This window comes from Encephalitozoon hellem, chromosome IX, assembly GCF_000277815.2.
Source record: "Encephalitozoon hellem ATCC 50504 chromosome IX, complete sequence".
Lineage (NCBI taxonomy): Eukaryota > Fungi > Microsporidia > Unikaryonidae > Encephalitozoon > Encephalitozoon hellem.
In genome coordinates this window covers 104,891-131,584 of record NW_004057897.1, presented here as the reverse complement: position 1 = coordinate 131,584, position 26,694 = coordinate 104,891, and the positions used below count along the sequence as shown (strand labels likewise).

The 26,694-nt window shown below is 43.6% G+C and overlaps 31 protein-coding genes across 31 annotated transcripts; 16 read left to right on the top strand and 15 right to left on the bottom strand.

Moving 5' to 3' along the window:
• Positions 1–42: 42 nt before the first annotated feature.
• On the bottom strand, positions 43–906 carry EHEL_091200 (uncharacterized protein; the record flags this gene model as incomplete). Its single annotated transcript, XM_003887947.1, has 1 exon — positions 43–906. The coding sequence occupies one exon, from the start codon at positions 904–906 to the stop codon at positions 43–45; it is 864 nt and encodes a 287-aa protein (XP_003887996.1).
• An 89-nt stretch (positions 907–995) lies between these two features.
• On the bottom strand, positions 996–1,626 carry EHEL_091190 (uncharacterized protein; the record flags this gene model as incomplete). Its single annotated transcript, XM_003887946.1, has 2 exons — positions 996–1,446; positions 1,523–1,626. The coding sequence occupies 2 exons, from the start codon at positions 1,624–1,626 to the stop codon at positions 996–998; spliced, it is 555 nt and encodes a 184-aa protein (XP_003887995.1).
• Positions 1,627–1,672: 46 nt separating this feature from the next.
• On the bottom strand, positions 1,673–2,515 carry EHEL_091180 (uncharacterized protein; the record flags this gene model as incomplete). The annotated part of the gene is made up of 1 exon (XM_003887945.1): positions 1,673–2,515. The coding sequence occupies one exon, from the start codon at positions 2,513–2,515 to the stop codon at positions 1,673–1,675; it is 843 nt and encodes a 280-aa protein (XP_003887994.1).
• Positions 2,516–2,636: 121 nt separating this feature from the next.
• EHEL_091170 (uncharacterized protein) lies at positions 2,637–4,016 on the top strand (the record flags this gene model as incomplete). Its single annotated transcript, XM_003887944.1, has 1 exon — positions 2,637–4,016. The coding sequence occupies one exon, from the start codon at positions 2,637–2,639 to the stop codon at positions 4,014–4,016; it is 1,380 nt and encodes a 459-aa protein (XP_003887993.1).
• Positions 4,017–4,088: 72 nt separating this feature from the next.
• EHEL_091160 (uncharacterized protein) lies at positions 4,089–4,721 on the top strand (the record flags this gene model as incomplete). The annotated part of the gene is made up of 1 exon (XM_003887943.1): positions 4,089–4,721. The coding sequence occupies one exon, from the start codon at positions 4,089–4,091 to the stop codon at positions 4,719–4,721; it is 633 nt and encodes a 210-aa protein (XP_003887992.1).
• Positions 4,722–4,792: 71 nt separating this feature from the next.
• On the top strand, positions 4,793–5,977 carry EHEL_091150 (uncharacterized protein; the record flags this gene model as incomplete). The annotated part of the gene is made up of 1 exon (XM_003887942.1): positions 4,793–5,977. The coding sequence occupies one exon, from the start codon at positions 4,793–4,795 to the stop codon at positions 5,975–5,977; it is 1,185 nt and encodes a 394-aa protein (XP_003887991.1).
• A 64-nt stretch (positions 5,978–6,041) lies between these two features.
• On the top strand, positions 6,042–6,560 carry EHEL_091140 (uncharacterized protein; the record flags this gene model as incomplete). The annotated part of the gene is made up of 1 exon (XM_003887941.1): positions 6,042–6,560. The coding sequence occupies one exon, from the start codon at positions 6,042–6,044 to the stop codon at positions 6,558–6,560; it is 519 nt and encodes a 172-aa protein (XP_003887990.1).
• Positions 6,561–6,972: 412 nt separating this feature from the next.
• On the top strand, positions 6,973–7,758 carry EHEL_091130 (uncharacterized protein; the record flags this gene model as incomplete). Its single annotated transcript, XM_003887940.1, has 1 exon — positions 6,973–7,758. One exon carries the CDS (start codon positions 6,973–6,975, stop codon positions 7,756–7,758), a length of 786 nt encoding a protein of 261 aa, XP_003887989.1.
• Positions 7,759–7,827: 69 nt separating this feature from the next.
• On the bottom strand, positions 7,828–8,940 carry EHEL_091120 (uncharacterized protein; the record flags this gene model as incomplete). Its single annotated transcript, XM_003887939.1, has 1 exon — positions 7,828–8,940. One exon carries the CDS (start codon positions 8,938–8,940, stop codon positions 7,828–7,830), a length of 1,113 nt encoding a protein of 370 aa, XP_003887988.1.
• Positions 8,941–9,004: 64 nt separating this feature from the next.
• Positions 9,005–9,820, top strand: EHEL_091110 (uncharacterized protein; the record flags this gene model as incomplete). Its single annotated transcript, XM_003887938.1, has 1 exon — positions 9,005–9,820. The coding sequence occupies one exon, from the start codon at positions 9,005–9,007 to the stop codon at positions 9,818–9,820; it is 816 nt and encodes a 271-aa protein (XP_003887987.1).
• A 48-nt stretch (positions 9,821–9,868) lies between these two features.
• On the bottom strand, positions 9,869–11,530 carry EHEL_091100 (uncharacterized protein; the record flags this gene model as incomplete). Its single annotated transcript, XM_003887937.1, has 1 exon — positions 9,869–11,530. The coding sequence occupies one exon, from the start codon at positions 11,528–11,530 to the stop codon at positions 9,869–9,871; it is 1,662 nt and encodes a 553-aa protein (XP_003887986.1).
• A 200-nt stretch (positions 11,531–11,730) lies between these two features.
• Positions 11,731–12,189, top strand: EHEL_091090 (uncharacterized protein; the record flags this gene model as incomplete). The annotated part of the gene is made up of 1 exon (XM_003887936.1): positions 11,731–12,189. One exon carries the CDS (start codon positions 11,731–11,733, stop codon positions 12,187–12,189), a length of 459 nt encoding a protein of 152 aa, XP_003887985.1.
• Positions 12,190–12,239: 50 nt separating this feature from the next.
• On the bottom strand, positions 12,240–12,764 carry EHEL_091080 (uncharacterized protein; the record flags this gene model as incomplete). The annotated part of the gene is made up of 1 exon (XM_003887935.1): positions 12,240–12,764. One exon carries the CDS (start codon positions 12,762–12,764, stop codon positions 12,240–12,242), a length of 525 nt encoding a protein of 174 aa, XP_003887984.1.
• A 25-nt stretch (positions 12,765–12,789) lies between these two features.
• On the bottom strand, positions 12,790–13,653 carry EHEL_091070 (uncharacterized protein; the record flags this gene model as incomplete). Its single annotated transcript, XM_003887934.1, has 1 exon — positions 12,790–13,653. One exon carries the CDS (start codon positions 13,651–13,653, stop codon positions 12,790–12,792), a length of 864 nt encoding a protein of 287 aa, XP_003887983.1.
• A 58-nt stretch (positions 13,654–13,711) lies between these two features.
• EHEL_091060 (glycosylphosphatidylinositol transamidase subunit GPI8) lies at positions 13,712–14,518 on the bottom strand (the record flags this gene model as incomplete). Its single annotated transcript, XM_003887933.1, has 1 exon — positions 13,712–14,518. One exon carries the CDS (start codon positions 14,516–14,518, stop codon positions 13,712–13,714), a length of 807 nt encoding a protein of 268 aa, XP_003887982.1.
• A 227-nt stretch (positions 14,519–14,745) lies between these two features.
• EHEL_091050 (uncharacterized protein) lies at positions 14,746–15,417 on the top strand (the record flags this gene model as incomplete). Its single annotated transcript, XM_003887932.1, has 1 exon — positions 14,746–15,417. One exon carries the CDS (start codon positions 14,746–14,748, stop codon positions 15,415–15,417), a length of 672 nt encoding a protein of 223 aa, XP_003887981.1.
• Positions 15,418–15,482: 65 nt separating this feature from the next.
• On the bottom strand, positions 15,483–16,055 carry EHEL_091040 (uncharacterized protein; the record flags this gene model as incomplete). The annotated part of the gene is made up of 1 exon (XM_003887931.1): positions 15,483–16,055. One exon carries the CDS (start codon positions 16,053–16,055, stop codon positions 15,483–15,485), a length of 573 nt encoding a protein of 190 aa, XP_003887980.1.
• A 96-nt stretch (positions 16,056–16,151) lies between these two features.
• Positions 16,152–17,207, top strand: EHEL_091030 (pyruvate dehydrogenase E1 component subunit alpha; the record flags this gene model as incomplete). The annotated part of the gene is made up of 1 exon (XM_003887930.1): positions 16,152–17,207. One exon carries the CDS (start codon positions 16,152–16,154, stop codon positions 17,205–17,207), a length of 1,056 nt encoding a protein of 351 aa, XP_003887979.1.
• A 16-nt stretch (positions 17,208–17,223) lies between these two features.
• Positions 17,224–17,847, bottom strand: EHEL_091020 (cyclin; the record flags this gene model as incomplete). Its single annotated transcript, XM_003887929.1, has 1 exon — positions 17,224–17,847. One exon carries the CDS (start codon positions 17,845–17,847, stop codon positions 17,224–17,226), a length of 624 nt encoding a protein of 207 aa, XP_003887978.1.
• A 157-nt stretch (positions 17,848–18,004) lies between these two features.
• EHEL_091010 (uncharacterized protein) lies at positions 18,005–18,391 on the top strand (the record flags this gene model as incomplete). The annotated part of the gene is made up of 1 exon (XM_003887928.1): positions 18,005–18,391. One exon carries the CDS (start codon positions 18,005–18,007, stop codon positions 18,389–18,391), a length of 387 nt encoding a protein of 128 aa, XP_003887977.1.
• Positions 18,392–18,405: 14 nt separating this feature from the next.
• On the bottom strand, positions 18,406–19,155 carry EHEL_091000 (uncharacterized protein; the record flags this gene model as incomplete). Its single annotated transcript, XM_003887927.1, has 1 exon — positions 18,406–19,155. One exon carries the CDS (start codon positions 19,153–19,155, stop codon positions 18,406–18,408), a length of 750 nt encoding a protein of 249 aa, XP_003887976.1.
• An 85-nt stretch (positions 19,156–19,240) lies between these two features.
• On the bottom strand, positions 19,241–19,522 carry EHEL_090990 (uncharacterized protein; the record flags this gene model as incomplete). The annotated part of the gene is made up of 1 exon (XM_003887926.1): positions 19,241–19,522. The coding sequence occupies one exon, from the start codon at positions 19,520–19,522 to the stop codon at positions 19,241–19,243; it is 282 nt and encodes a 93-aa protein (XP_003887975.1).
• A 138-nt stretch (positions 19,523–19,660) lies between these two features.
• On the top strand, positions 19,661–20,812 carry EHEL_090980 (60S ribosomal protein L3; the record flags this gene model as incomplete). Its single annotated transcript, XM_003887925.1, has 1 exon — positions 19,661–20,812. One exon carries the CDS (start codon positions 19,661–19,663, stop codon positions 20,810–20,812), a length of 1,152 nt encoding a protein of 383 aa, XP_003887974.1.
• A 31-nt stretch (positions 20,813–20,843) lies between these two features.
• On the bottom strand, positions 20,844–21,665 carry EHEL_090970 (uncharacterized protein; the record flags this gene model as incomplete). The annotated part of the gene is made up of 1 exon (XM_003887924.1): positions 20,844–21,665. One exon carries the CDS (start codon positions 21,663–21,665, stop codon positions 20,844–20,846), a length of 822 nt encoding a protein of 273 aa, XP_003887973.1.
• Positions 21,666–21,705: 40 nt separating this feature from the next.
• On the bottom strand, positions 21,706–22,614 carry EHEL_090960 (PP2A-like phosphoprotein phosphatase; the record flags this gene model as incomplete). Its single annotated transcript, XM_003887923.1, has 1 exon — positions 21,706–22,614. The coding sequence occupies one exon, from the start codon at positions 22,612–22,614 to the stop codon at positions 21,706–21,708; it is 909 nt and encodes a 302-aa protein (XP_003887972.1).
• Positions 22,615–22,918: 304 nt separating this feature from the next.
• Positions 22,919–23,317, top strand: EHEL_090950 (homeodomain-containing transcription factor; the record flags this gene model as incomplete). Its single annotated transcript, XM_003887922.1, has 1 exon — positions 22,919–23,317. One exon carries the CDS (start codon positions 22,919–22,921, stop codon positions 23,315–23,317), a length of 399 nt encoding a protein of 132 aa, XP_003887971.1.
• A 148-nt stretch (positions 23,318–23,465) lies between these two features.
• Positions 23,466–23,921, top strand: EHEL_090940 (uncharacterized protein; the record flags this gene model as incomplete). The annotated part of the gene is made up of 1 exon (XM_003887921.1): positions 23,466–23,921. The coding sequence occupies one exon, from the start codon at positions 23,466–23,468 to the stop codon at positions 23,919–23,921; it is 456 nt and encodes a 151-aa protein (XP_003887970.1).
• A 96-nt stretch (positions 23,922–24,017) lies between these two features.
• Positions 24,018–25,067, top strand: EHEL_090930 (uncharacterized protein; the record flags this gene model as incomplete). Its single annotated transcript, XM_003887920.1, has 1 exon — positions 24,018–25,067. One exon carries the CDS (start codon positions 24,018–24,020, stop codon positions 25,065–25,067), a length of 1,050 nt encoding a protein of 349 aa, XP_003887969.1.
• A 68-nt stretch (positions 25,068–25,135) lies between these two features.
• EHEL_090920 (uncharacterized protein) lies at positions 25,136–25,399 on the top strand (the record flags this gene model as incomplete). Its single annotated transcript, XM_003887919.1, has 1 exon — positions 25,136–25,399. The coding sequence occupies one exon, from the start codon at positions 25,136–25,138 to the stop codon at positions 25,397–25,399; it is 264 nt and encodes an 87-aa protein (XP_003887968.1).
• A 76-nt stretch (positions 25,400–25,475) lies between these two features.
• Positions 25,476–25,991, bottom strand: EHEL_090910 (ER to Golgi transport membrane protein; the record flags this gene model as incomplete). Its single annotated transcript, XM_003887918.1, has 1 exon — positions 25,476–25,991. One exon carries the CDS (start codon positions 25,989–25,991, stop codon positions 25,476–25,478), a length of 516 nt encoding a protein of 171 aa, XP_003887967.1.
• Positions 25,992–26,062: 71 nt separating this feature from the next.
• Positions 26,063–26,677, top strand: EHEL_090900 (Rad52 recombination DNA repair protein; the record flags this gene model as incomplete). The annotated part of the gene is made up of 1 exon (XM_003887917.1): positions 26,063–26,677. One exon carries the CDS (start codon positions 26,063–26,065, stop codon positions 26,675–26,677), a length of 615 nt encoding a protein of 204 aa, XP_003887966.1.
• Between the last annotated feature and the right edge of the window lie 17 nt (positions 26,678–26,694).

Genomic DNA, 26,694 nt, shown 5'->3' with positions numbered 1-26,694 from the left:
ATACTTGTTATACTTTATAAAATCCTTTGGGCACAATGCTCTTTATTCACTTGCTTTCTTTGTCATCACTAGCTCACTTCCCTCATTATCGAGCTCTCCTCTCCACTCCGAGGCATACACAGCCTTTATCCCCCTTACTTCTGATTCCATGCATGCCTTCCCGATCACTACATTGAATTTCGCATCCCATATGCAGACAACTCCCTCCGCATCTGCAGAATACAGATATCTTCCACAGAAACTTATGTCCAACCCTACAATCCTGCTCTTGTGATACTTCATGGCAGTTGGTTCCATATGGTTTGCATTGCAACAAAATATAGTCCCGTCGTCACTCCCGCAATATATGTTCGTTAGGAGTGGATCCGTGCACACCGTGCATATCCTCTCTGGCATGGAAATTTCAAGTATCTTTTTACCTTTGCGATGTAGGGAAACTGTGGTATCAAAAGACGTTATTAGTACGTCTCTTATGGAGTGGTGTGCATTCGCCTTATGCACATCTTGGACTTCCAGAGTGTCCAACGAATATATCGTCAGTTTTGCTCTTTCCTGAATCCCGAGCCTTCCATCTATTTCAGACAGTTTCCCGCTAAACTCTCCGGTAATAACACATTTTTCATCTCCATTATAAACTATCACGGAATCCTTCGAGAGAATGACCATCTTCCCTTTGATAACAAAGATATCCAGCACTTCTCCACTGTATTCGAAAGTCTCTATGGGCTTGAACGGAACAAGCTGGTAGGCTGCAAACCCCTTGTCATACACATAGAGATATTTAGGAAACGGAGAGCTTTGAACAGCAAACACCGCTCCCACAAGAATCACTTGCCGAGTGTGGGGAAGCCTAAAGTCTTTCTTTGCATCCGTTTCTACTAGCAAGGTGGAATCAAAGTCGGCCATCCTACGGGTAGCAGTAAAAAAAATATAATCTAGGCCTTAGAACAAGGCAAACAAATTAGAAACCGCTATGTTAAAAAAGTAAGACCTGTTTAATTGGAGTCGCTCCTCTTTCTACCAATCCTTCCAATGTTTGCCTTCTCATAAGCAGGCATTGCATATAGCTTCGACCCATTGATCTTCATGTTGTTGATCTTGTTCAGTGCTTTTTCTTGCTCCTCACTGTTGTCGTACTCTGCGAAAAGGTAGTTCTTACCTTTGTCTCCAGATATCTTGCAGTTGCCTAAAAGGGAACACAGCTCGTCCTTGTTGGTATCATCAGGAATTCCAGAAATATACACCTTCTTGCTCGACACAATGACTCTCTCCTTCATCCTTTGGTCTCTTCTTCTTGCAAAGTGCAATTGCCTGGGTTCTCCAGCTACCTGAACCTTCCCCTCTCCATATGCCTTCTCAGTGTCCTCAATGGTCTCAAACTCAACATACCCCACCTTAAGATCCTCGTCTCTGGATCTTCTTTGCTTGCTAAGCTTAACGCCCGTTCTAAAAGTTAGTATCTGTCTCAAAATCCTCATCACGACTCAGTTTCACGAACCAAGGATGTTTTATCTTCACTTACATTTCTTTTCCATACTTAGAAAACGCCTCTAGCAGGTCCTTTACAGTTACCTCCTTCGGGAGATCAGGAATGGCCAGTTGATTAGTCTTTCTTGCAGATTGCATTCTTTCTTTAGGGGCAAATTTTTCTTGTCTTTTTAAAAAAAGGTTTTCAAAGTAGCTCAATTACATTCAGAATCCCATCGTCTCCCCCACTTACAATTCTGCCTGTCCTCTCATCGTATGCAATCCCATTTATAAAGTCTTCGTGTACATTCTCAATCGTCTCCACAACATTAAGACCTCCATCAATTATCCCAATGCTGCCTCTATTCAGAGCATATGCCATGTTCCCTCCAACACTGCAAATGGTATATATAGGGAGCATGGATAGCTTTCTAGACACCTCGCACTCCCATCCGTTCCTTAGAATATACGAGCTGACCATTCCTTCCTCAGTCGTGCATATCATCTTTCCCTCATGGAAAATAACACACCACACTGTGCTCCTTTCGTCAATGGATTGAACCAGCTCCCAGGTGCCATCGTAATCAAATCTGTCATAAACCTTCACAGTGTTGTCATAGCCATATGTAAACAGAAATCCCCCGTGGAATATGCATCCCTTAACGTCATGGAGATGGTCCTCTATGATCTCCTCGATCTCTATCTCCTCCCCTATCCTCACAACCCAGACAGCTTTTCCTCTGGTTGCCATCGCTAGATACTTCCCATCCTCAGAGAATGCAACACACTTGATCTCTGTGTCCGGGCCCTCAATCACATCTACAACATTTCCATCGCAAAATAGCACTGCAGTACAATCGTAGCTTCCACAGCATACGTACTTTCCATGGCTTGCTATCGACCTTATGGATTTCTGAGTCCGGCACATCACTTCTCCTGTGCCCTGATTGATTAGTGTCTTGGATGTTCCTCCCGTGTAGACCTCTCCGTTTACATGTACTGCCAGGATCTTCTCGTTGAGTCTTTTTGAAGTTATTTTGTATCTCATCCTATGGATAAAATTATTCTAAACTAATCGAGGATGCATGCAAAGCAGCCACACAGAAAATAAGGAAGCAGAAGCCTTACTAATTCCAGTCTGAAATTCTTCTGTTTCAGAGCCCTTTGAAATGATTGATGGTGAAGTGTCTAACCTTGCAGAAAAACTAGGGGGAAAGGAGCATATACCTCTGGAAAAGCTGGAGCTGCTTGTTGGAATCGATCAGAAGCTCAATGGGCTCCTGATTGAAAATCTTGCTTTACTGCCGCCAGACAAGAGCCATCTAAGTATTTGCGAGCTTCTTTTGCTCGAGAGACCTGAAAAGACTATTCCTATTATACGAAGGATATTTGAATCGTTTCCAGGAGAAGTCTCAGAATTCATCGGAAAGCTTCTCGAGTCGCCATTCTATATACAAAGGCAGGCAGTCCCATCCTTGATTGAAAATATAGAATACAAGGAGGAAAAAGAGGCCTTGAGAAAATGCCTGAAGGACTCTATTGTGGGTGTAGCCAGGCGGGCTGCTCTGTCTCTGGAAAGGTATAATAAGATTCCATTTGACGATGATGAGCTCATAGAGATTGTGAAGGATCTTCACAGCTCATATTCAGAGTGTATCCAGTGCACCAGCTCTTATGTCATTCCTCTCATAAAAAAAAGAACACACTTTGTATCTGAGATATGCTCATCGAAGTCATGGAGAAGAAGATATGCAATTGCAAAAAAGATACCTAAGCTTAATGCTGGTGACAGAGCCATTATATACTCATGCTTGTCCCAAGATCCAGAAGAGGAAATAAGAATATGCCTTGCAAGCAATATGGAGCATGCAGAGGGATGGGACAGGCTTGTTCCATTGTTTCTGAAGGACGGCAGCCCCACTGTCAGGGCTCTGGCAATTCAAATGGTAGGAAACAAAGAGGAGTTCCAGGAGATGCTGAAGGAAATAGTCTCGGATGGAAGTTGGGAGGTCAGAAAGGCCTTGCTGTGTGTCCAAAGGGTTGACACATACAAAAGCATAGTTGTTCCGCTGATAAACTCCCTCAACTCCACGCCTAACTGGAGAATAAGAAAGGAGATCCTTGAATCAATTGCATATGCTTCAAAACAGGACGAAAAACTTCTCAAGATGTTCTTAGGAAAGCACCTTCTCGGATACCTCAGCGATAGAGTATATGAGGTAAGGGTTGAAGCCTCAAAGGTGGTCGGGGAGCTGGTCAAGATGTATCCCTGGACAATTGAATGGCTTCCTGATATTGAGACAGTTACTTCATCAAGATCATATCTACATAGGATAACTTCTGTGAGTGCGGCACTTTCTTTTGATAAGGTCCATAAAACGGAGTTTACAAAGAGGCTACTGTCTGATCCAATTGAAAATGTGAAGCTGTACACATTGGAAATGATTGATCCACGTGGAATGGATGATAGCACAAGGGAGATGGTCTCCGGTCTGTGCACTAGCTCCGATGGAGAAGTTAGAAGGGCAGCAAAAAACCTGGTAGGATAGCATAGAGTCTTTGGATAATAAAGAATATGTATTTGAGCTTTTAAAATTTACTGTTCTTTGAGCCTACACTATATGGAAGAGCCCGAGAGGTTTGAAGAAAGATTTGTGCACAAGTTCTACAGTGAGTACACAAGAGAGTTTTCGGCAACAAGGCGGAAGCATTGGAAAATGACAGAGGTGTTTCTGGACAATTACTATACGCCGAGGTCTATTGTGCTTGATGCTGGATGTGGAAACGGAAGGTCTTTTTTGGTACCAGGAATTGTCGGATTAGACTACTGCTTTGATCTTCTGAGGGATGCCAGAGCCACGAGAAACCACGGGTTGGTAAGGGGGGATGTCCTAGACATGCCCTTTTGCGATTCTAGCTTTGATCTTGTGCTTAGTGTTGGTGTAATCCACCATCTTAGCACACATGACAGGAGACTGAGGGCAATGGAGGAAATGAAGAGGGTACTAAAAGACGGAGGAAAAGCATTAGTGTATGTGTGGGCGAATTCTGTGAAGGAAAAAAGGAAGTTTTCGAAGATCGGCGGGAGGTCGGGAGAAGAATATTTTGCAACATGGCATCTTAGAGACGATGTCAAGAGATATTACTATCTTTACGATATGGAGGGCCTGCTGGAGCTCTGCAAGGACTCTGGGTTTAAAATCCTGAACTATGGGCCTGAGGAGGAAAGCCTGTTCATAACTTTGGAGAAGTAGGGACTGTTTCAGATCTACGGGTACTTGATGAGAAAGGCCGAGAACAAATCAAGAATTTTGAAGCCCTTTGAATGGAAAGGGTGACAGGCATCTCCGACCTTCTAGAAAAGTGCAAGGACAAAGCCTTTGTGAATGACAACAAAGAGTGGATAAGAGAAAATATGATGAAGCCGCCTTTAAAGGATCAGGTGATGGCGCTGCTGGGTACGAAAAAGAATATTATTGCCATAAGGGCTATTGAAGCGGTAGATGCCCCTGCAGACGAGCTTGCACCTGTTCTTGAGGACAGGAAGAACATCAACCAATATGTGTATTCGACATACTATTATATGTACAAGATGGGGCTTATTGGAAAAGACAGGTTTGATGGTGCGAAGGAGTACTTTCGATGCATGAAGAACTATGAGAAAATGTTTATAGACACAGAAAACTCATTCATCATTTCTAGGATCGAAGCAGACAGGAGAAGGGATAAGGTGGTGAAGAGGGAGTTTAACAAGGTTGTGGATACCAAAGAAGAGCTAAGATCGCTGCTTATAGAGCTCCCTGAGATCACCATGGGAGAGGTGCGCAAGATCAGAGATGGTATTAGCAGCGTGAAAAGCACATTTGTGATTGACCTTGATCCAATCTTTGATATTAGTGGTCTGAGGTGCCAGGCAAAGGAAGAAGCATCAAGAAGGATATCAGAGATCAGGGATGTTCTGTTCTGTATTGACAGCAAGCCCTCCAGGATTTTCACTCTTGGGGCCCTAGGAGAAGAGAAAGGGGAAGGAAACAGCGAAGCAGCAGTGCTCAGGAATCTGAAGAAAGACAAATACCAGAGGTTCGAAAGAATCTTCAACGGGCCTGAGAAGTCGAAGTTTACGTGTACGCCTCTTTTCTACAGTGTAGATAGATTGTTGAGGAATCGTATAACACGCCTGTATGATTCTGTTGTGAAACTTCACAGAACAAAGCAATCAGTTTATTTCATGTCTTCGCGGCCTCTTCCGCAGATATTAGCAGAACTCCTCTTTTTTGAATATTCAAGCCTGGACATAAGGACTGTAATTTCGACGGCGGATGCTTCCTTCGACATCCACAGAGAAGTCCAGAAGAAAGAAGGCGTAAGGGTCGTTGCCGTTGGAAGCAGTCCTCTTGCGAAACAAGAGGGCGAGAATATTTATAGGATAGGATATGAGGACTTCAGAAAGATGGTTGATGGGATTCTCCTAATGGAGAATAGCATTGAGCGAAGTGGTGAGGGCCTTTGAACAATATCCCTTGCATAGAATAAAGTCTTTAATTGCATATAACTTTTACAGTGTCAGTCCTAAGATGAGAAAGGTGATCTATGAGTTTGAGCAGTGTGACCCAAAAAAGTGTTCTGGAAAGAGGCTTATCAGGCAAAATAAGGTCCAGCCAATCAAAAAGAATAGAAACTTTGGAGGTGTGGTTCTTTCTCCGGACGCAGACCAGTCTATCTCTCCCGCTGATAGAGACATTATAGAGCGGTTTGGAATAGGACTCATAGACTGCTCGTGGGCCCAACTGGACGCCGTGGATTTCAAAAGGCTTCCAAGAAAGCACAACAGGCTTCTTCCGTTCATGGTTGCTGCAAATCCGGTGAACTATGGAAAGCCTTTCAAGCTGAATTGTGCAGAGGCCTTGAGTGCCTCGCTATATATTTGTGGTTTCAAAGAAGATGCATATGAGATACTTGAAGGATTCAACTATGGAGACGAGTTTTACAAGTTAAATGCGGACATTCTCGATGAGTATGCAAAATGTACGTCAAGTGCCGAAGTGGTGGAAGTCCAGAACAGGTTCTTGGAAAGCCAATCCAAGAAGGAGTGACTTTGCTGTAACGGCTCTAGACTGGAAGTCTAATGAGTATTGCAAGCAGACAGTGCAGAGGGACGCATAAGTGGCCAAGGTGATTGGACAAGAACGCAGACAGGATACACAGGTGGAGTTAATTACCCTTTTTTATTTGAATGTTGTAAAGATAATAGGCTGTCACAGACACAACTGCAGCAGGGGCGATATGAATAAACTTTCCATTATGTCTGATGTATTTACATGTACAATAAAAGAGTCATTGGGCCCCCTAAATTGGTATGCTTTCCGTTTCTCCTAAATATTGTGATACCAATCACATATCACAATTTTGCATCAGCCGAAAAGTATGTGCCTGTAAACTCTTAGCACCTGTTGATTATTCCCCTGACTCATATAAATTGTAAATAGGGATGAAGAGAAACCCCTTATGATTGAAATACTGTTTCTTGGGCATGCAGCGGCTACTGATGGAGTCCCACCCGACATTTGGACTTCAATGAGTTATTATGGAGATTTTCTTGCGGAGAGAAAAGAGGTGGCCATGGTCCTGTTTGTTACAGGGCTTTTGGTGAACTTTCTCGGAATCTGTGCAAAGAGATGCTCTCTATCTGTGATTGCCTTCCCGGTACTTAGGTTAAGCATTGGAAGCATAATGGAAGTTGTCAACCAAGCAGTTGCAGCCAAATATGGGACTGCTGAGAATGCACCTAAGGCAATTGTCCATGTAGTTGGGTTGTTGAGGAAGGTTGATGAAAACAGGTTCTTCATGGCCTTTTTGTCTGTTGCTCTCGGACTGGTGATGTTTTTCTTTGTTAAGACAATAATATACATCTTGATGGGATACCTTGCATTCCATCTCTGGGGAGTATTAGAGTCGTCTGCTGGAGAAACAATGGGTGGGAACTTGTACTACATCTACCAAACAATAATGCTATGCATTGGGATTCTTGTTCTAGTCCTCGTTAAGCCAATCACTTTCCTGATCTATATTATTGTTTTCTCCGTCTTTGGATCCCTCTTTGTCATAGTCGGTGCAAACTTTGGATTCAATTTGAATCTTGACCTCAACCAGTACATTGTAATACTCCGAAATGGCGACTTCTACCAAGGCTTGGTTGAAAACAAGATTTCTGTGGGGTACATATCTCTTATAACCATGGGAATTGTTTCTCAGCTGCTTCTCAGGAGCAAGAATGAAGAAAAGGGAAACTAATTGGCCGGTACCAAGCCGATTGTTTCAATACTATTAAAAGTTCTTATACCACTGATTTAATCGCTAGAATTAGCATGGCGGATAGAAGCATCCGAAAAGTATTGCATATGCTATCCCAAATGCAAAGTAAAACCTGAACAGCACTTTTTTCCAGAGTCCATTCTGGACTGTGTAGTACTTTCTTGCCAATGTCCAGTATATTAAAGGATTGAATGAAATGAATCTGAAATACATATTCCAATGAATCAGGAATATCGTAATGAGAGTTTGGGCCAAAAGCACTAAAGCACACATGTCTGTATTGAATCTTTGGGAGTTCATATGTGCCTTTAGATTGAGTGTGGTCCTCTCGTTCCAATACTCTCGGAGAATATATAGAGAAATCAGGATGAACGGAAGCCCGACAAGGACATTTGGAATGTTCTTGACAGTGAAAAACCTGAGAAATCCCTGTTCCCAGAGAGTCTTCTGTATGTGGGAATATGGTATGAAGATTCTATATGTGTTGTTGGCCCTGTTGATGATGAGCAGAGTGTAATATTGGAACATCCCAAGCGGAAGTAAGAATATGATCAATCTTACCAAGAGCTTTCGGTTGAATGGATACATGATGAACGGAGCAAACAGAATTGCATTAGATCTGCACAACCCAGATAAGGACAAAAACAACGTCCCGTGGGCAATACTGTTATTCTCAAGAAAGTACATTCCAAGAAGAAAGGTTAGCATAAATAAAGGTTCAGAATACATTGCAGTGTACACAATTGCTGCAGGATTAAATATGAATAGAATGCAGCTCATTCTTGCTATCCTGCTTCCATATCTTCTTTGGGTGATTATGTAGAGTAGTGCAGAGCTCAGGATAGAGGTTGTGCATGACACAAGGACACCTGTTGTGTATGGTCCGATAGGAAGTAGCCTTGCGATAATACGGGACATGTATGGAAGAAGAGGGAAGAACGCAACCACATGAGCTTTCCTATATCCCTTTTGCATGATTTCTAAAAAATGGATAGCATCCCATGAGAGAAGGAACTTCAGGCACGAGCTGGTTGGGATAAGTTCTGTAGACTTATCGAACCGGGGAAATAGAACATATGCAACGTACGCAATGCCTATGTAGAAGGCTTTAGATGCAGCAGCAAAGCAGAGTACACTTCGTATGTTCTTGTCGAATACCATTCTGATGGGGAACAGGTCAGAATTGTTTATTTTAGTTGGTAAATTCTACAAGATAAAATACCCCATGTTTGCTTTTCTCTATGCACTTGGATGTTTGTGTAATGACAATGTGTTTGTTCAGGAGGTGTCTTTACTGCCACCCTATGTGGACGAGATTGGAAGGTTCCTTAACTGGAAGACTTCTGGAGAGCAGGTGATAAAGGTCCATGGGAAGGACTCGTTTGTCCAGCTAGGGTACTCGTCTCCAAACAGCTCTGGAGCAATCCTTGCATCGCATCCAATAGGCTCTGAAAAGTTTGGTATTGATATGATTATTGAGATTGAAGAAGATGGCAAGGAAGATGGAGATGATGGAATGGCTGTATGGATATCTAATGAAGACACGTTTAATGAGGGAAGTTGCTTTGGAAGATCGTGCAGCTTCAAGGGCCTCTTGATTGTTATAAAGCCCTCTGGAAAGTCGTATATTGGGGTAAAGGCTGGAGATGTTTTGATCAACCCCAATAATATTGTTAGAAGCTTTGACCGGATTGAGTACAGGAACTTTCCTACAGGCGAGAAGCTAGTTCTTAGAATCGAGCAGAAGGATTACGAGCTGTCTATATATTTAGGGGAGCCTGACAACCTCTCGCTGGTCCATTCTTACAGATCAAACGTCGTGAAAGAAGGCGACACTCTTGGGGTTTCTGCAGCAACGGATAGGTCCTCAACCTCCTTCAGGATAGTTGGGATTGAAGGCTACCACCTCAAAAACATGGGAGGGATGTATACTAAGGAAGATGTACATAGTGGAGGAAAACTCATTTGGATCCTACTTGCTGCAGTTGTGTCTGTGACAGCCTATTATCTTTACAACATTCAAATAAAAAAGGGTAATTAACTCCACCTGTGTATCCTGTCTGCGTTCTTGTCCAATCACCTTGGCCACTTATGCGTCCCTCTGCACTGTCTGCTTGCAATACTCATTAGACTTCCAGTCTAGAGCAACTCCGGCAATCATAGTCAGGATAGACATGGCTAGAATAAACATCACATTTCCGAGAGTCCCTCCTATCTTTTCTCCTTTCCTTATGCTTCGACAGTAACACAAAATACCAACTAGTATAACAAATATAATAATGATCCCTCCTTCTAAATAAGCTGGCCCGTGCTTGCCTCTTTCAAGCATTCCTAGGGCCTTGCAGACACATCCTATAGCCAATATAATGTTTCCTGTTCCAACTACACACATTTGTTTCCATGTCATTCCATTCAGAATAAGGTCTTGTGCATACATTAGCATCCCACCAATCCCTATCATTTCCAAACAGATCTCACTTTCAATCGCGGTTGAAAAAATATTAATTGTTACAGGTATCATGTATATTGCTCCACCCAACACTTTTATCAATACTTTCTCTGTAATGGCACCTCCCCAGATCTTTCTCATAATCCATGCAAGCCACAGGGTGCACCCACCCATAACTAGCATATATAGCGCTGTACTCCACAACTTCTGTGCATAAAAACAATCACTGAAGACATAGTAAACAAGAATGTGTATGCACAAAACAATGATGAGCAGAATATATAATTCCTCAATAGGCTTTCCAGCATGTATAGATTTTTCAGTACCCACAGGTTTTTTTTTATTGTGCTTGTAGAAATGCGATGGAATGTGAAAAGTAGCGATTTTGGTATTCAAGGCATTTTTGCCGCTATTCAAACGTTGAAGCGATGCCACCTCACCCAATTCTTTCACCAGTTCAATAACATCTTTCTTGAGAGATTCAATTCTTTTTTCTATGTCACCTAGAGAAACCTTACCAATAACGTCCTTTGCATGTTCAAGTGTAGTGAGGATCCCCTCATTATTTGAAATGCTTTTAATGCCCGCACTACGCGTTCTCTCTAGTATCCCTAGAGCCTTATCAATGTCCTCATGACATTGCCTGATATCGTGAAGATATTTCGTCTTTTTTTCATTTTCTGGAACTAAGAAAATCTTAATCTCTAAGGCATTCAGACTTTGTCTAACAGAATCCATTATACCTAACTTATGATTAGCAACCCTATCAAAGCAACTATCAAAGACTTCAATTTTCATCTGCTGTATTTTCTCATAAAAGTTAATGGCTCCAAGGTTGCGATCACATAACGCTCTGGTCTGATCTTCAGACGTAAGCTCCTCAACCACATATAAAAATCCTCTAAGGCTTTCCTTCAAGCTGTCATCCTTCTCCTTATCTATAGCCTCTTCAACTAGGGATTTGACATCCTTAAGTGCATTCCTAAATTCCAGGAACAAATCCTGTAAATGCTTTTCAAAAGCATCGAAATCAGAAAGAAGCTTCTCAATATCGGCAGCTTCATCATAGAAATCAAGATTGGTTGCTTCTTTCAGCCTTCTCAAGGTGGCTAGGGCTTTTTCAATAGCATCGATCTCTCTACTTTCGATGTCCTCTGCATTCATAGAACCTCCCTCGGCATTACATGCGTCTATGAATGGTAGATAATCAGCAACACACAAGAGATTTCCTTCGTAGAAGCCAAACACGTTGTGGAGGAGTTTTACTATTCTCTCCATAGCTTCTTTGCCAAGAAATCCCATCTGTGGGATCAGTAGCACAGATTTGCTATATAGGGTTCATTTTCCATATACGGTGATGTTACGAGGTAAATCGTTGTAGATAAAAAGGAGAAGGTAGCTAATAACAGCACTTTTATACAAGCGTAATGGCATCAGGGTCTAAGGCACAAAAACGTGCATGCCTGTTGTCGAGTGCTTGAAGAGAAGGGTTAGCATACCCCATGGATGAGCATGATGCTTTGGAGTATATTTTTGGAAGCAACTTGAGACATTGCGTGGAGAGTACAGGACAAGTCTACAAGATATCAATTGGAGACAAATACTTTGAGTTCTCTTGTGGAGAAGATTACCCATATAGTATTCCTAGAGTGATATCCAATGTCGAGAATGAGGTTCTGGAGGATGTGGCCAAAAAAGCAAAAAGCTATGTCTCGACGCCTATGATCTTTGACATGATCAGATTGACTTTTAAAAAGCTGGAGGAAAGTAACATAGAAGGAATCGGAAAAAGAATATCGGCCTGCTATATTGTGGACGATAGAGAAAGAATCACAGAAGAAGACTTTTTGAACTGGAGAAAGAAAAACCAGATAGCAGTAAGAACAAGGAGTGGAAAAACCGGAAAGGAGATATTTCTAGAGAGAAAAAGAAACAGAGAAGAGATACAAGATGACATATAAAACAATAAGTTTAACAAAGTAGGCCTCAGATTAAAGTCAATTTGCTAATTCTACAAAAATCTTATAACAAAATACATCGCAACAAAAGTAACCATAACAGAGGTAAGAATCCCTAGAATGGGAATGTTCTGACCTTTTGACTTCAAGGACCTCAATGTTTCGGATGTCCCCATCAGGTTTCTTGACATCTTGTCTGTCACCTCCCCCAGTACCTTGCTGTCCACATCGACACTCTCCATGAACTCTTTAACCTTCCCATGTAGTCTCTTGGTATACTTGAGAATGTCCCTTTCTATCCTATCAGAAAACTCGCTGCTCTTTCTAATCTCAGGCATTCTATTCCTTACCTCACTCATTTCAAACTCCTCCGGTTCAAAACACAGCATATCTATTCTTTTCAATGTCTTCTTTCGCAGCTCTTCATCTGTTATTTCCTTTGCAAGGTACTTTAGTGTGGTGACATTGCTCTCTATGCGGGCCTCCATCTCTTCTCCATCGTTCCCTTCTTCTGCCTTGTTGGTTATCAGAGCTGTTGTCTCATTCAGGAGATTCTTGAAGTATTCCGAATCAAACATTTGGGGTTACCGTTGGTACGCTATGTCAAAGTCTGCCTTCCGCCCTCGACCCCTCTGTTTTCTGCTTCATCCCCTTTATCTTCCGGACTAGCTCGTTTATGATTTTCTTAAGTCCATCAACCCTTTTCATTAGCATCTTCGACCTTTCCATTTCCTCTCCAATCTTCTTCAGAAATCCACTTCTTTCCTTCTTTATCTCCTCTTCCAGTATCCTTATCGCCTCCTCTCCCCTAAGAACACATTCTGAAACATACTCCTTTCCATCTATCTTCATCCTTGCCTCAAGCCTTGATATCCTTTCTCTGAGTAAGAGAATCTCCTGATTCTTCATCTGGATCTCCTCCTCCTGCATCTTGATGGCTCTTCTCATATTTTCCTCCTTTTTTAGTTGTATTTCTTGGCCTTTCTCGTCATTCTCTCCTAATACTTTCACGGGCTCGTGCTCTCCATTCATACACTTTGCTTTCCTCATATGCTCCTCGTATCTCTGCTTTGAAATGTTCAGGATATCTCCCTTGCCCTCAGGGCTGCCTTTCTCAGAAGCTCTTCCTACCACAGAGAGCTCTTCTCTTACATCACTAAGCTTAGTGTTCTTCGCTCTATCCTCCACCACTTCCAACGTCTCCACACTGCTGTCTCTCCCTTCAATCCCTCCACCATGCTTGTGCCTTTTTACAGGAGACACATTCCCATTCAGGTCATGCTTTGTACTCTCTGGCAATTTTCTAGAAAAGCTTCCTTCACCGTTTTCAAACGACTTCCATTCCAGAGAGTTTTCTTTGTCCACACTTCCTTTCTCACAGTCGCTGTCATTAAGAATACTATACTCGTCCCATACGTTCTTATCTGCCCCTCTTTCAGAAATAGAGATCTTTTTCTCTCCTTCCATCGGGGGACCTTGTTGTTAACACAAAAAGCTACAAAGTCATGTTCTTTAATGGAGAGCTTCAGCTTTCTCTGAAGGGAAGAAGCTCGTAGCGGTTGTTCTGTACAAAGAAGTCCCCAAACCTGAAGTCTTTTTCCTCATCAAATACAAGCTCAGACCCAAGAGGTTCCTTGTTGAGCTCAGCAAATAAGTCTGCAAGCTTGGCCTCTGCATCAATCCCCTCCCCAAACCTTTTGAAGAAGAAATACGGGAAATTGTCGGCAACGTTTGCGCATATCAATGATGAACTGAATGAAGAAATGGCCGGCTGGCCCATTTTGCTTGTCGCAACTACAAACACATTGTCTGGCAAGGCATCCCTATCAACCAGAGCATCTGCCTGGCATGTATCAACCACAAGTAGAACCTTACCGACCCTTCTGGCCAGCTTTGGTATTCTTGCCATGATATCGTCTTTGGTCATGAAATGAATGCTCCCAAACTTCAGGAATGTCTCATTCCCATGCCCGTTAAGATACACAAGGACGTTTGAGGATTCGTCTGCATCCTTTAGCTTGTCACAGTTGCCTGAAATCGCATTGAGGAGATCTTCAAGAGCATTTTTTGTCGGCCGGAATCCAGAATAAGGAATCCTCAGGTCTTCGTCTATATACACTCCTTTTTTGTCGGCATTTCTCACGTCCTGGATTTGATTTTCGTAGGAGATAATTAGGATCTGGTCATCATCAAACCCGTTTTCTTTCAAAACATTATAAAAAATGTACACGTTCGCCATATGTCTGTAGTTATGGAATCCTCTGGACGAGTTCAGTAAGATGGCATAGTTCTTTGCCAGTGCTCCTAAAGTGTAAAGAAGAATTAAAAACATTTTCTGTGTATGGGTAGACTTTGCATCCGCGTAATATTGTCCCGTTAATGGAGCAAAAAGTCTTTGGATCATAGGTAGGGGATGCATGGAGGCGCGGGTTGAATACGCATTGAAGCTCAGGTATTCTCCCCTTTATTACCAGGTTGGATTGAAAGAGCTGCCCCTTAAAGCAAAAAAGCTTCTATTGGAGGACCCTGGCCTTAAAAATCAGCCAGGCCGGCTGTGTAATGACAACCACGGCATTCAAGAACGTAAGGTCCCTGAGCCAGCTTGTTTCCGTCCTATTGATTGTCATCAACATTCCCTTGCCGTTTTTCCTCATCCCACATCTGATGTTTGTACGGATGGAGGCTGAGCACCTTAGGATGGGAATCAGAGGTATAACCACAATATTCAGAACTACATCGATGACAAACATAACCCTGGGGTTATTTGCAAGCTGCGGGATCAACAGCAAAACCAGACTATACATGAGGCTGTACTTCATAACCGGAATGCTTCTGCTTCTCATGCTGGTAACCATGCTCCTCTATATAAGGATAAGCTACCAGTCCGATGTGTCCAGACAACTTGGAAGACTCTACAACAATGCATCTATTAGAAACATAATTCTATATTTCATGGAGTGTACCAACCAGATGACATGCACCAGAATAATTATGAAGAACATCTCGATGATAAAGTACTACTACGTAACCATAGCCATTCCATCTCTGTGCTTGAACCTTCTCAACCTTATACTTATCAGAATCGCTATTTCAATCAACATCGAAGCACCGCCACAGAAGCTCCCCAACTTTGTTGAAAAGACAAGAGTGGGGATGAACACATCGTCCTTAAGAAACAAGCGTGTGATAGTGAATGGCCCTGGGCAGGAAAGCCGAGGAACTGTACCTTAAGATACCTGGGAGGAAGAAGATCATATTAAACTTTATTCTTGTCCATTACAAACCGAATTCACAGGTCATTTGGTGCCTGTGTCTTCTTGCAGAAACCTTAGCATCGATTTTAAAGACGAGACTTCGATATCCGATGGGGCTTCGTAAGAAAAACAAACTCTTCTCTTGAGATACTCCCCTATATAAGGGTCTGCAGGCCCCTCTCCAATACAGGACAGCATTCTGAATATGTTGAGTGTTGCCTCTTTTCCGACATTCATCTTGTCTGTGTGCCTCACACCAATCTTCTCGTAATACTCAATTTCTCCCAGTAAGCTCTTGATCTCATTGATCCTATTTTCTTCAAATTCATTCTCCATCGAGAGCCTCAAGCTGCGGAGTTGATTCGTTGCAAACTCTCTTCTGCCGCATACACTATTTGGGCCCGCCTCCCTGTGTCTTTCCTGTGCAGATCTGATGCCACCTACAATTTCTCCTAAGATGGGAAGTGTGTTCTCTAATGCCTTTCTTCTTAGATTCCCGACCATCTCTCTAGGAACAAAGGTTTCGTGGCACTTTGCAGTTGCAGGACACATCGGCAATGTCTTCAGAAGATTATTGATCAAATCAACTGCATCCAGAATTCTCTTGGTAGCCATTTGATAGGGGTGTGCAACCTCATTCATGTCTCTCAATCACATCAAATAAAACGCTGTTACAAAGAATGGCTTGAATACAGCCATGCTGCTGAAGCCATGCAAGAGAAGAGATATGTATTCTGTGATCCTCAAGCGATATTGAACTCAGTTCAGGTCCACAGAATTCCGAAAGAGGAGATTTGCGTGATGCAAAAGCTTGAGGTGCACGATATGGCCTACATCTACAAGCAGATGCTGAGAATTAGGTTTATAGACCAGATAATGGACAGAGAGTATAGGAAGAAGAACATCAGGGGATTTTGCCATCTCTCAGTTGGGCAGGAAGGAATATATGCAGCTCTTGAATACGCAATGGATGATGACATTGTTGTTGCCTCATACAGGTGCCATGGGCTTGCATATGTCACTGGATGCAAGACTTTGGAGATTATGGGAGAGGTCTTTGGAAGGCAAATCGGTGTGTGTAAGGGCAAAGGCGGGTCCATGCACCTGTACAACAAGAACTTCTTTGGGGGGCATGGGATTGTTGGTGCACAGGTTCCTCTTGGACTAGGAATTTCGTATGCACTGGAATACAGAAGGAGGCTGCTCAAAGATGAATCCCAAGGAAGCAAGGTCTGCTATGCGTTCTATGGAGATGGAGCTGCAAACCAGGGACAGGTGTGGGAGAGCTTTAACATGGCAATGGTCTGGAAGCTTCCTATAGTTTTTGTGTGTGAAAACAACAGGTATGGAATGTGGACTTCTGCAGAAAGTGTCAGTGCAGATACAAACTTTTATCTCAGAGGAGGGACTATCCCTGGAGTCCGAGTTCCACATAACAACATATTCGGGCTGATATCTGTTTTGAAATATGCCAAAAAGTACTCGTCCAAGAAAGGCCCAATCATTATACAAGTCGATACATATAGGTTTTGCACGCACTCGACTGCGGATTCAAGGGAGGCCTACAGGGCCGAGGGAGAAATGGATAGTGAAAGGAAAAATGACTGCATGGAAGACGTAAGAAGACGTCTTCTTACATTTTACACTGAGGAAGAGATTGACACCATGAAAAGTAGAACCCTTGAAGAGGTTGAGAGAGATGTAGATGCTGCAAAGAGGAGCAAGCCTACTGAGAAAAATGAGTTGTTCAAAGACATTCTTTTGTAAAGGCAATCCTACGGGTTTACACAAATATATCTTTAATCCTCTTGTTGTTCTCTAGGTAGAACCTGAGTCCAGCGTCCACCTCACCTCCAGAGAGCATCTTCTCGGCCTCCTTGACTCCCTCCAAGTATATCCAGTACATACTACTTCCACAGATATTTTTCTCTATTACATATGAAAACGCACAGAAGAATATCTCCTGGCTCTGCTTCACAGTATACTTGTCAGACACCTTTTCAAGGTATTTTTCCTTGAGGAAGGAGTGCGGGAGCTTGAACATCAGGTTGAAGCCAAACACCTCTAGCATATCGACCTCCTTCTCCAGAATCTCCTCCTTGGAGCATGTGCTGTCTGTAACATGCACGTAGTCTTCTATTCCCTTGCATTGCTTTTCTTCTATCTTTGCACTAAGAAAAAGAGCAGAGATTCCTACGAGCTGGTATTTCTCTAGATCGAGACCTCGAGTTTCTATGTATTTGTCCAGAATAAAGATAGCTGTTGAAAACGTGACCTGAGAGTACCCAAAGTCATCCATGACTTCGTACAGCCACTTCACCAGTTTTCTTCTGTGGGATGATTTGTGGATTGTCAGCTTGATGTTCTTTCTGCTGACATTCGTTATATCTTGGAACACCCTTTTCATCATCTCTTCAGGCTCCCTTTTGCCTATAAAAACATTTCTTATATTGGCGGGAGAACTTAATCAATATTCTTGTCTAGAAAACACAGGTGCAGCGACTTGGGTGGCTTGGAGTAATGTCCTGTCAGCGGTAAAATATTCCTGTATCCACGCTCCCTCAATGTACACTGCTAGCAAGCCAGAAAATCCAGAGGATTATCGTGAGCTACAGATCGATGGAAAGACGTTCTATAAGCTCAAGGGAGATGTCCAGAAGGTAACAAGAAGAAGAAGATATTCGGATCAGTTCAAAGACCCACTGTTCATTCAGAAAGATATCAATAGGAAGTTAAGGATGATGAGACAATTTAGAGAAACACATGGTGACTTAGAAAGCGTAATAGAAAGGTGGAAAGAATGTATTTCCGAATGCATATCAATACTGTGCAATCAATATAGTATACCTCCGCTTGAGATATTCAAGGCCTTTCCCCTTAAGAAGTGGGGCTTCGATATAGAAGACTATGGAGGCTGCGAGGAAGATTTCTTACCTCACAGCAAAGACTGATGGGAATAAAGTATTTATTTGGGGCCCTCTTCACTCTCTGACTCAGAATAGCATCTCTCTGTATAGTCTAGTTCTCCTGCCTCCTCGTCATCCTTGAACAAATCTCTCCTTGTCTCAAACAATTCTATTCCCTTCGTGCCTGTTGCAAGAGCCTTAACCTTTCTAGCATGTTCCTTCTCCTCTCTTTGCTTTCTAATCTTCCATTGCTTGAATGTCTCTTCAGTTAGAGGCGTCAGCTTCTCTGGTAAGGACTGCCTAGACAGTTCAATGTACTCCTCAAGGCTCAGCTCAACCTGCGCGTTTTCTTTGATATCCACCAGCCTGTGGATGTCATTACACTTTGGGAACGGACACTTCCAACTGCCGTTATACTCGCCAGAATTCAGAGCATCAATAAGAAACTGGCATATGCGTTTTGGCCCTGAAGGTACACTCTCTTCCTTTGGTTTCTCAACCTTCTTGACTTCTCCGTGTGCAAACTTACATGCATCTCCCTCTGTGCACACTTTGTTCAGGAAGTTGACACACTGGATTGTCTTTGGATCAACGCCCACAGGAATCACCTGCTTCACAGGAATATTCTTCTTCTCCTCCCTTTTCATCTTCTCTTTCTTTTCCAGCTGCTCCTTAAGATTAAGGCTCTCAATCTGCTTCAGAATGGCCGCCTTCTGCTTCTTGTTCTTCAGTCCAAATGCCTTTTCTTCCAACTCCTTCCTCAAATCTCTAGTGGATTTCTGCTTGGCTTCCTGCTGCTTTTTTACCATTTGGGTCCACGCAACTATGGGTTTAAGTTTAGAAGATTACACAAAGGCAGTAAGAAGGAATCCATGTCACCAGCCTCATTAGGCATCAGAAATATGCCTCAAGGTCCTCGGCCTCATACACTGTACAGATTATCAACGAACACGACGGGCATCTTGCAACAACCTCTCCATTCCTCAGATCTTCCAGAGATATCTCGAAGTTGTCCCCACAAGGACATGGATAGTAAAATGTCTCGTCCTCCTTATTGTACTTGAATTCCTTTATATCCACCTCGTCGTAGAATCCCATGTCCTCAAATACTCCGTCATATATTTTTGCTGTTGATCCCTGCTTGAAGTATTCCTTGTATTCTGGGCGGAAGTTCATCTGTAGGGTAGAAAATTCCCTGCATCAAGTGGATGATGGTACATTTCGGGGAGATCAATGGGACATGCGATGCCTCAACAACAATTGAATGTTTCCCGGAGAGCATTGCTTAATGCGAAAAATTTGCGCCCTTACTAAATGAGCTGTAGGAAGTTCAATGCACCGAGACATGGATCTTTACAGTTCTGCCCGAGAAAGAGGTCGAAGACAATCAGGCCGTCTGCAGGGGCATTTCCCGCCGACGACAGCTCGCAGCCTGTGCACCTCACTGGGTTCATGGGGTACAAGGCTGGGATGACACATGTGATCAGGACAAAGACACAGGTTGCAAAGAACAAGCAGCTTTCGCGTGAGGTGATGGATGCAGTGACCATACTTGAGGCGCCGCCGATGGTTGTGTATGGGATAGTTGGGTATGAGAGGACGGTTACCGGGCTACGCAGGCTGCCGATTGTTCTTGCATCCTATGTGAGCGACGGGGTTCTCCGCAGGATGTTTGGGAACAACTATGTGGAGAAGGGGAACAGCAAGGGGTTCTGTGCCAGTGAGGATTCTGAGTCTAGGATTTCTGAGATCAAGAAGAGGGCCGAGTGTGTAAGGGTTCTTGTGCAGACGCAGCCTGGGCTGATCAAGAAGCTTGGGCTGAAGAAGGCACACATTGCCGAGATCCAGGTGAACGGAGGAAGCATCTCTGAGAAGGTGGACTGGGCTCTGAATATGCTTGAGAAGGAGGTCCATGTTGGAGATGTGTTTGGAGAGAACGAGAATATTGACGTTATTGGAGTGACGAAGGGAAAGGGGTTCCAAGGGACTGTGAAGAGGTTTGGAGTGCGAAAGCAGCCCCGGAAGTCGCGAAAGGGGATCCGAAAGGTTGCATGTATTGGTGCATGGCATCCAAGCCGTGTGATGTACTCTGTTGCACGGGCGGGGCAGATGGGATTCCATAGAAGGACGGAGAAGAACAAGAGGGTGTACATGGTTGGGAATGGAAGCAGCAGCATCAGGACTGAGTTTGACCTGACCGAGAAGTTTATTTCTCCCATGGGAGGGTTCCCTCACTATGGAGAGGTGAAGAACGACTTTATCATGGTGAAAGGGGCTGTTGTCGGGCCCCGGAAGAGGGTTGTGACGCTACGAAAGAGCCTTAGCATGCAGAAGCCCAGCGAGGAGCTTGTGATCAAGTTTGTTGACACATCGTCGAAGATAGGGCATGGGCGATTCCAGACAAGCGAAGAGAAGAGGGCATTCTATGGAGCCAAGAAGGCCGAGGTTGCCCCAGAAATCCATTAAACCTTCAATTATAGGTGGTTTTTAAGCTTTATTATTTATTGGAGGAGCCCTTTCCACAGTCTTTTATATGCTGAATGTCTTTGCAGTCTTCATTCATGAAATAAACAGGATACCTGTGGTTCAGGCTTCTGTTATAATTGATTTTAAGGCTCGAAAAAGGTCCTTCAGAAACCTTATTGATGCAGAAAACCCTTTTTATCCTCCCATGAACAAACGCCATCGAGCATGACAAGCAGGGTTCTCTGAATATAAATGCATCAAGGCCCGTGCACAGGTAAGATATCTGGGCCTTGCTAACTTCTTCGACACACTTCAGTATTGAATGGCCCAAAACATTGTCGGTGTCCTCATGTGCAGACAATATTTTCTCTCCATCTGCTATGATGCAGGGCCCGCAGCATATTGGAGTACTCCTTCTTGATATTATCTCTCTCACCATATTCTTAGTGTACTCAGCATCTAGCTCTTCTGTAGGCTTGGACGACCTGATGCATGGCCAGAGAGCTGTGCTTTCTATGTACTGGACATCTGTTAATGGCTGATATTTAGGAATACTCACTGTTTCAATAAGAGAGGTTGGGTCTCCAGAAGAAAGTTCTGATCCAAATCCCTCTTTAGTCATCTTCATTACAAGACTCATGACATCGCCTATAGGATCTTCATCCTCCACAACGTCAACAAGTACAAGCAGGTCCCCATGGCGCTGCTTGATTCTTTTTATATGCTTTGGAAGCATCCTGTATTCCATAAGGCGCAGAAACCGTTTGATGTCACCTCTGGAAGTCCTTATCGCATACCCCTTGAGAATGCAGACCTCTCGTTCCTCCTCTGGTGTCCCAAGCCTGGTAAACATCTATGGGATAGTGCAAATAAAGAAATCACTCGAATATCGTTTACAGATCAAATCCCTCAAGCTTTTCAAGAAACTCCTTTTTCTGTGGTGTGGACTTGAATATGCAGAAGTCCTTGTCAGAAATATCCAATGTCTCATTGATTCTCAGAATGCTTGCTGGATTTCCGCACTTCCCCATATAGTTTGGAGCACTCCATACAGTAATCACATTTCTCTCTGGGAAATGGAATTTGTATCCCTCTATCACAAGCTGATGCGATCTCACAATGCTTGCAAGTCCATTGAGCTCGAGAAACCTCATCACGACATCCTCTCCGTAAAGGTATCCACTCCCCCGGGGACTAGGCTGGAAGCCCTTCCCGTCGTATGGATCTCCCCAGAGAATGTCTGCAAACTCGCTTCCTTCTCCGATGGGAAGCAGCCTGTCCAGCCTTCTTATTTGGTTCAGGGACATGATCTTGGGAGATATCCCTCCATGTACACATAGTATTCTTCCATCAATCAAACATCCAACACAAAGCAGGTTAAATACCTCGTTGATCATCCTCCATATTTTTGGACTGCCATACTTCTCGGCGATCTCCTCGTAGAATCCATACACCTTGTTGATGGTGGACTGCTCATGGTTTCCTCTTATAAGCGTGACGTTCTCTGGATACAGAATTTTTAAGAGAAAAAGAAACAGTATGCATTCAAGGGAGTTTTTTCCTCTGTCCACGTAGTCTCCAAGGAAGACATATCTCTTTTTCGAAGGAATGCCATCAATCCTGAATAGGCTTACCAGGTCGAAGAACTGTCCATGGATGTCTCCACAAACAATGACAGGTGCCCTTTTGTTTGGGATGTTTGGCTCGCATATGAGGATCTCCGACACCTTGTTGCAAATGCTCTGGACCTCTGCCTCAGAAAGCAACTCGAGATTTAGAAGCCGGGACGCAAACTTCTTCATTAGGGATTGCCTAAAAATCAAATACATCTATGGACACGGGAGCTTTTGCATCCATAATCTGGACTGAAGAGGGCATAGGATATTTCTGGAAATAGCCTGGATGCATCTTTGATGGGAGCACTTCTGCACAGGTGGGTCTTTTGTGCGGGGAGAGATAAAGAACAGGGCTCTGAGGGGATAGACGGATGTGGATGAGAGACTGTATTTCAAGCACGGAGGACAATTAATACGGTTGAAATCTTCACGATTTAATTTATCTGCTCAATTCATCAGATAAAAAAATGGAAGGCAGGGATTTGTGCATATGAAGGATACAAGATGGGTGATGGAAGGCGAAGCGATTGCCGGGCTTATAAAGCTCAGGAGGCTGTCTGAGAAGAGCTATCTTGGGCTTATAGGATACAAGTACAAGACGCGTACGCAGGTTGATGTCCTGAAGAAAGTCTTTGAGATTACTCACTATCCTTCGCATGATACAAGGTTAAATCTGGCGATTCTGCTGAACATTTCACCAAGAACAGTGCAGATATGGTTCCAGAACACCCGGTTTGTATCAAAGGGAGCCAAAAAGAAGGAATCTCAGGCGGGCCAAGACATTGAGGGAAGAACAAAGATCAAAATGGTGACCAATCTGTCGATTCCTGTGAAGTATATTGTGTGGTTGATCTTGAGCAGCTCACCACATTCCCAGATGGGAAATTAATTACGGCATTGCAATACTCGGATAAATTATCCCAGGTCCAATAAATGTATTGATTAATACCCACAGGCGCGTCGCATGGTTTCTAATAAGGCCTTGTATGGTAGGACAGGAGTGCTTGTTTTTTTTCGAATTATTTTGTTGTGCCCCGATGAAGACATCTGGTAGAAGACTCAACGCATTGGTGTCGTTTACATTCAGCCCCACAGTCATCCTTCTTCTGTCTGTGTTTCTGTTTTCGTTCTTTGTGACAAAAGCGCCACCTGCGTCTGATCTGAGAATAAGGGAGTACAAGGCATATGGAAGAACGCAGGTTGTATTATTTGAGCCAAGCATCGATCTTTCGAACCAATTCCATTTTAACCTGAAGCAGATATTTGTGTATGTAAGGGCTGTTTATGGCGGGAAGGCAGACAAGTCGGAGATCATTTGGAGCAGAATTATTGGATGTGACGACCCCAAGAAGCTTGTGGGTGTGTTCAGGAGCACGTATGACATTGTGGGGGACCTCTCTGACAGCCCCTGCTTTGAGCTCCGCGGATGCTATTTCCCACGTGTCGGCTGGATTAGAGACGTTCTCTTCTGCAAGACAGATGTCAGGATCTAAGTATTAAAAGATTTCGAGTGGACTGTTTTATGAATTAGATAGTTCTGGAGTTATTCCGGCGATATTTAATACATTGGAATCCCCAAAGGATATCCTATGTTCAAGATAACAGGAGCAAAAAGAACGGACAAAGGCTTTTTAGACAAGATCCAGGGGATTTCTAGGAACAGCAGCATAGATGAGGTTGTGGGCAGGCTCAGGAGACTCAGGATCTTTTCTGCAATAGCCGAGACTGATGATGGACTGTCTGTTACTGAAGAGAAGAGGAGCATTAGGTTTACTGGAGACACAACTGGGAGGGTCCCGAAGGGATACCTCAAGATAAAGCTTCCGAATCTCTTTAGAAGAGCAGAGAACCTCGAGGTTTCTGTGTCCACCTCGAGAGACATGAGTCTTAGATTTACAAAGCCTATCCTTCGAAAGTCTCTAAGCTTCCTCAGCATATTTGGGGCCAGAGATGTGATGAAGTCTCCGCACGAAGAATACCCGCATACCCGTGTAAGTCTAGAGGTTGAAATGGAAAAGCAGAAGATATGTGCAGGAAAAGAGAGGATTGGATATCTAGACCAGGCATTTCTGGAGATTAAGAAGAAACTTGGGGCTATTGACGTCAGGAGTAAGATCGGCATCTTCGATTCACGGTCCTCAAGGCTATTTTTGAAAACACAGGCCGAGATAGTTCTAGGCAAGTCTTTTGCAAGGAGCCTATTTACGGACATGCACCTTTCCACAGGGCTGATACTTGGAGAGCCGCATATTGCAGAGAGATACTACCTTGGGGAAAACATTAGAGGATACAAAGGAATGAGCATATCTCCAAGCAATTGCGGCTTGAAGATCGGAGGAAACTCCTTCCTCGAGGCATCGCATAGAATGGGCGTGTGTAGGTGGGAAGCAAAAGGGTTTGTGTTTTGGTCGTTAGGGTATGTATCTGAAAAGAGGAGCATAGTGAATGGCCTCAGATCGATCACGAAGTCACGCTCATACAAAGACGATGAATGCCTTGGAGCCTCTGTCGGGTTGGGGGCAAGTGTCCCTGTTATGAGATCGAAAGATGGCCCTGTGGTGACTGTGAGCTTTGCGATTCCCTTGACCAACAATAGACAAGTTCAAAGGCTGCAGTTTGGATTTGACATGGATTTCTAGGGCCAGGACTGAGCAAAGGCACGCAGGTCATTTCGAAGGCTTAAAATCAAGAATGTTTAACCCTCAAAATGGTGAAGCAAGTAAGCAATAAGAACCAGATTCAGCAGTATAAGAAGAGACAGAACAACCTTAATAAGCTACTGTATAACCAGCCGTCAAGGCTTCTGATTTCTCCGATGCAAGTCCTTGTGATATCTCTTATCTTCATTGCAAATGTATTTCTTCTGCATATACTTGCAAAGCTTGTGCCTGGCTCGTCACTGCCCCAGGCCGCAATAGCCCTGATGGTTGTCCTGCTATCCATCGCATTCTCCTTTCTATCTAGTAAATGATTGAATCCTTTGTAAAAGCCTGTTTTTTAAGTATCAGAGCTCAAGGCCGACAAGACCAAAAGAGGCTGGAAAGCATTTATTTTTTGAAGAACATATTGACCATGCTGGACATGCCTGAGGTTCCTCCAGGAACAAACGTCAGTGAAAACATAATGAATGACGTCACCTGGACAAAGCAGAACGCCAGATTGAGCAAGTATCTGTCATACTTCAGAACAACATATAGGGTTAGGAACGTGCACCCGACGAACCACGAGCTGTGGAAGCGTTTCTTCTTTGAGAAAAGCCCTTCGAGATACGATCTGAATCCGAGAAGAAATCCAAACATGATGAAGAACAAGAAGTTCGAGATGGTGTAAGGAAGTATAAATCCGGACGGCGAGAGCCGAACTATTTTGAACATGCTGTAGAGGAACGAGAGGATTCCCAAGCCCAGGCATGCCGAAAAGCACACCGCACGCTGGAAGAACGTCATCCCAAAGTGCTCGAGATCGTACTTCTTTGACTTGAACATCTGCTCGTATCTATGTGGAATCGGGCTGCAAAATGTCTTGCTTTCTCTTGCCTTCAATGCACTTACGAGAGGATCCATTTTTGTTGCCCCTTGCAAGAGAAATATTTATTTGTTCTTGTTTCGGAAATGCATGTCCTTTAAGGGGTATTATGAGAGAAGAAGAACCAAGAGGCTGGAAGTCTAGTGCATTTGGTAGGAAGAGAGTAAGGAAGATATCGAAGCTTCTCAGCCAGAAGCTTGGGCCCGAGTTCATCAGCTACAGGCCCGGGTTCAACATGTCCAAGATAGCGTATGTCGAGGGGTGGAAGGTGATAAGCCTAGCCAATAGGATCTTTGGATTCAACGGATGGTCGTCAGAGATACGAAGCATCTCCACGGACTACGAGGAGGCTGAAGACAAGAAGATAAGTCTAGGTGTGTCCTGCCTTGTCAGGGTTATGCTGAAGGACGGGACATACAGAGAGGACATTGGATTTGGAAGTGCAGAGAATCAGAGGAGCAAGGCAGCTGCATATGAAAAAGCAAAGAAAGAGGCAGCAACTGATGCTCTCAAGAGGGCCCTGAGGCAGTTTGGAAATTCGCTAGGAAATTGCTGCTACGACAAGAACTACATCAGAGAAGTACAGAGGATCCATAAGATTAACGAAAAGGCTCTAGACTCCAACGATTTATTTAGAAATAATGGCGGAACGTCTGAGGAGTCCGACAAAGAGGGCGATGGCTCCTTTGACATAGACTACCATGACCTGAGTGACACTCTGTGAAATAAAAGGCTACTGCT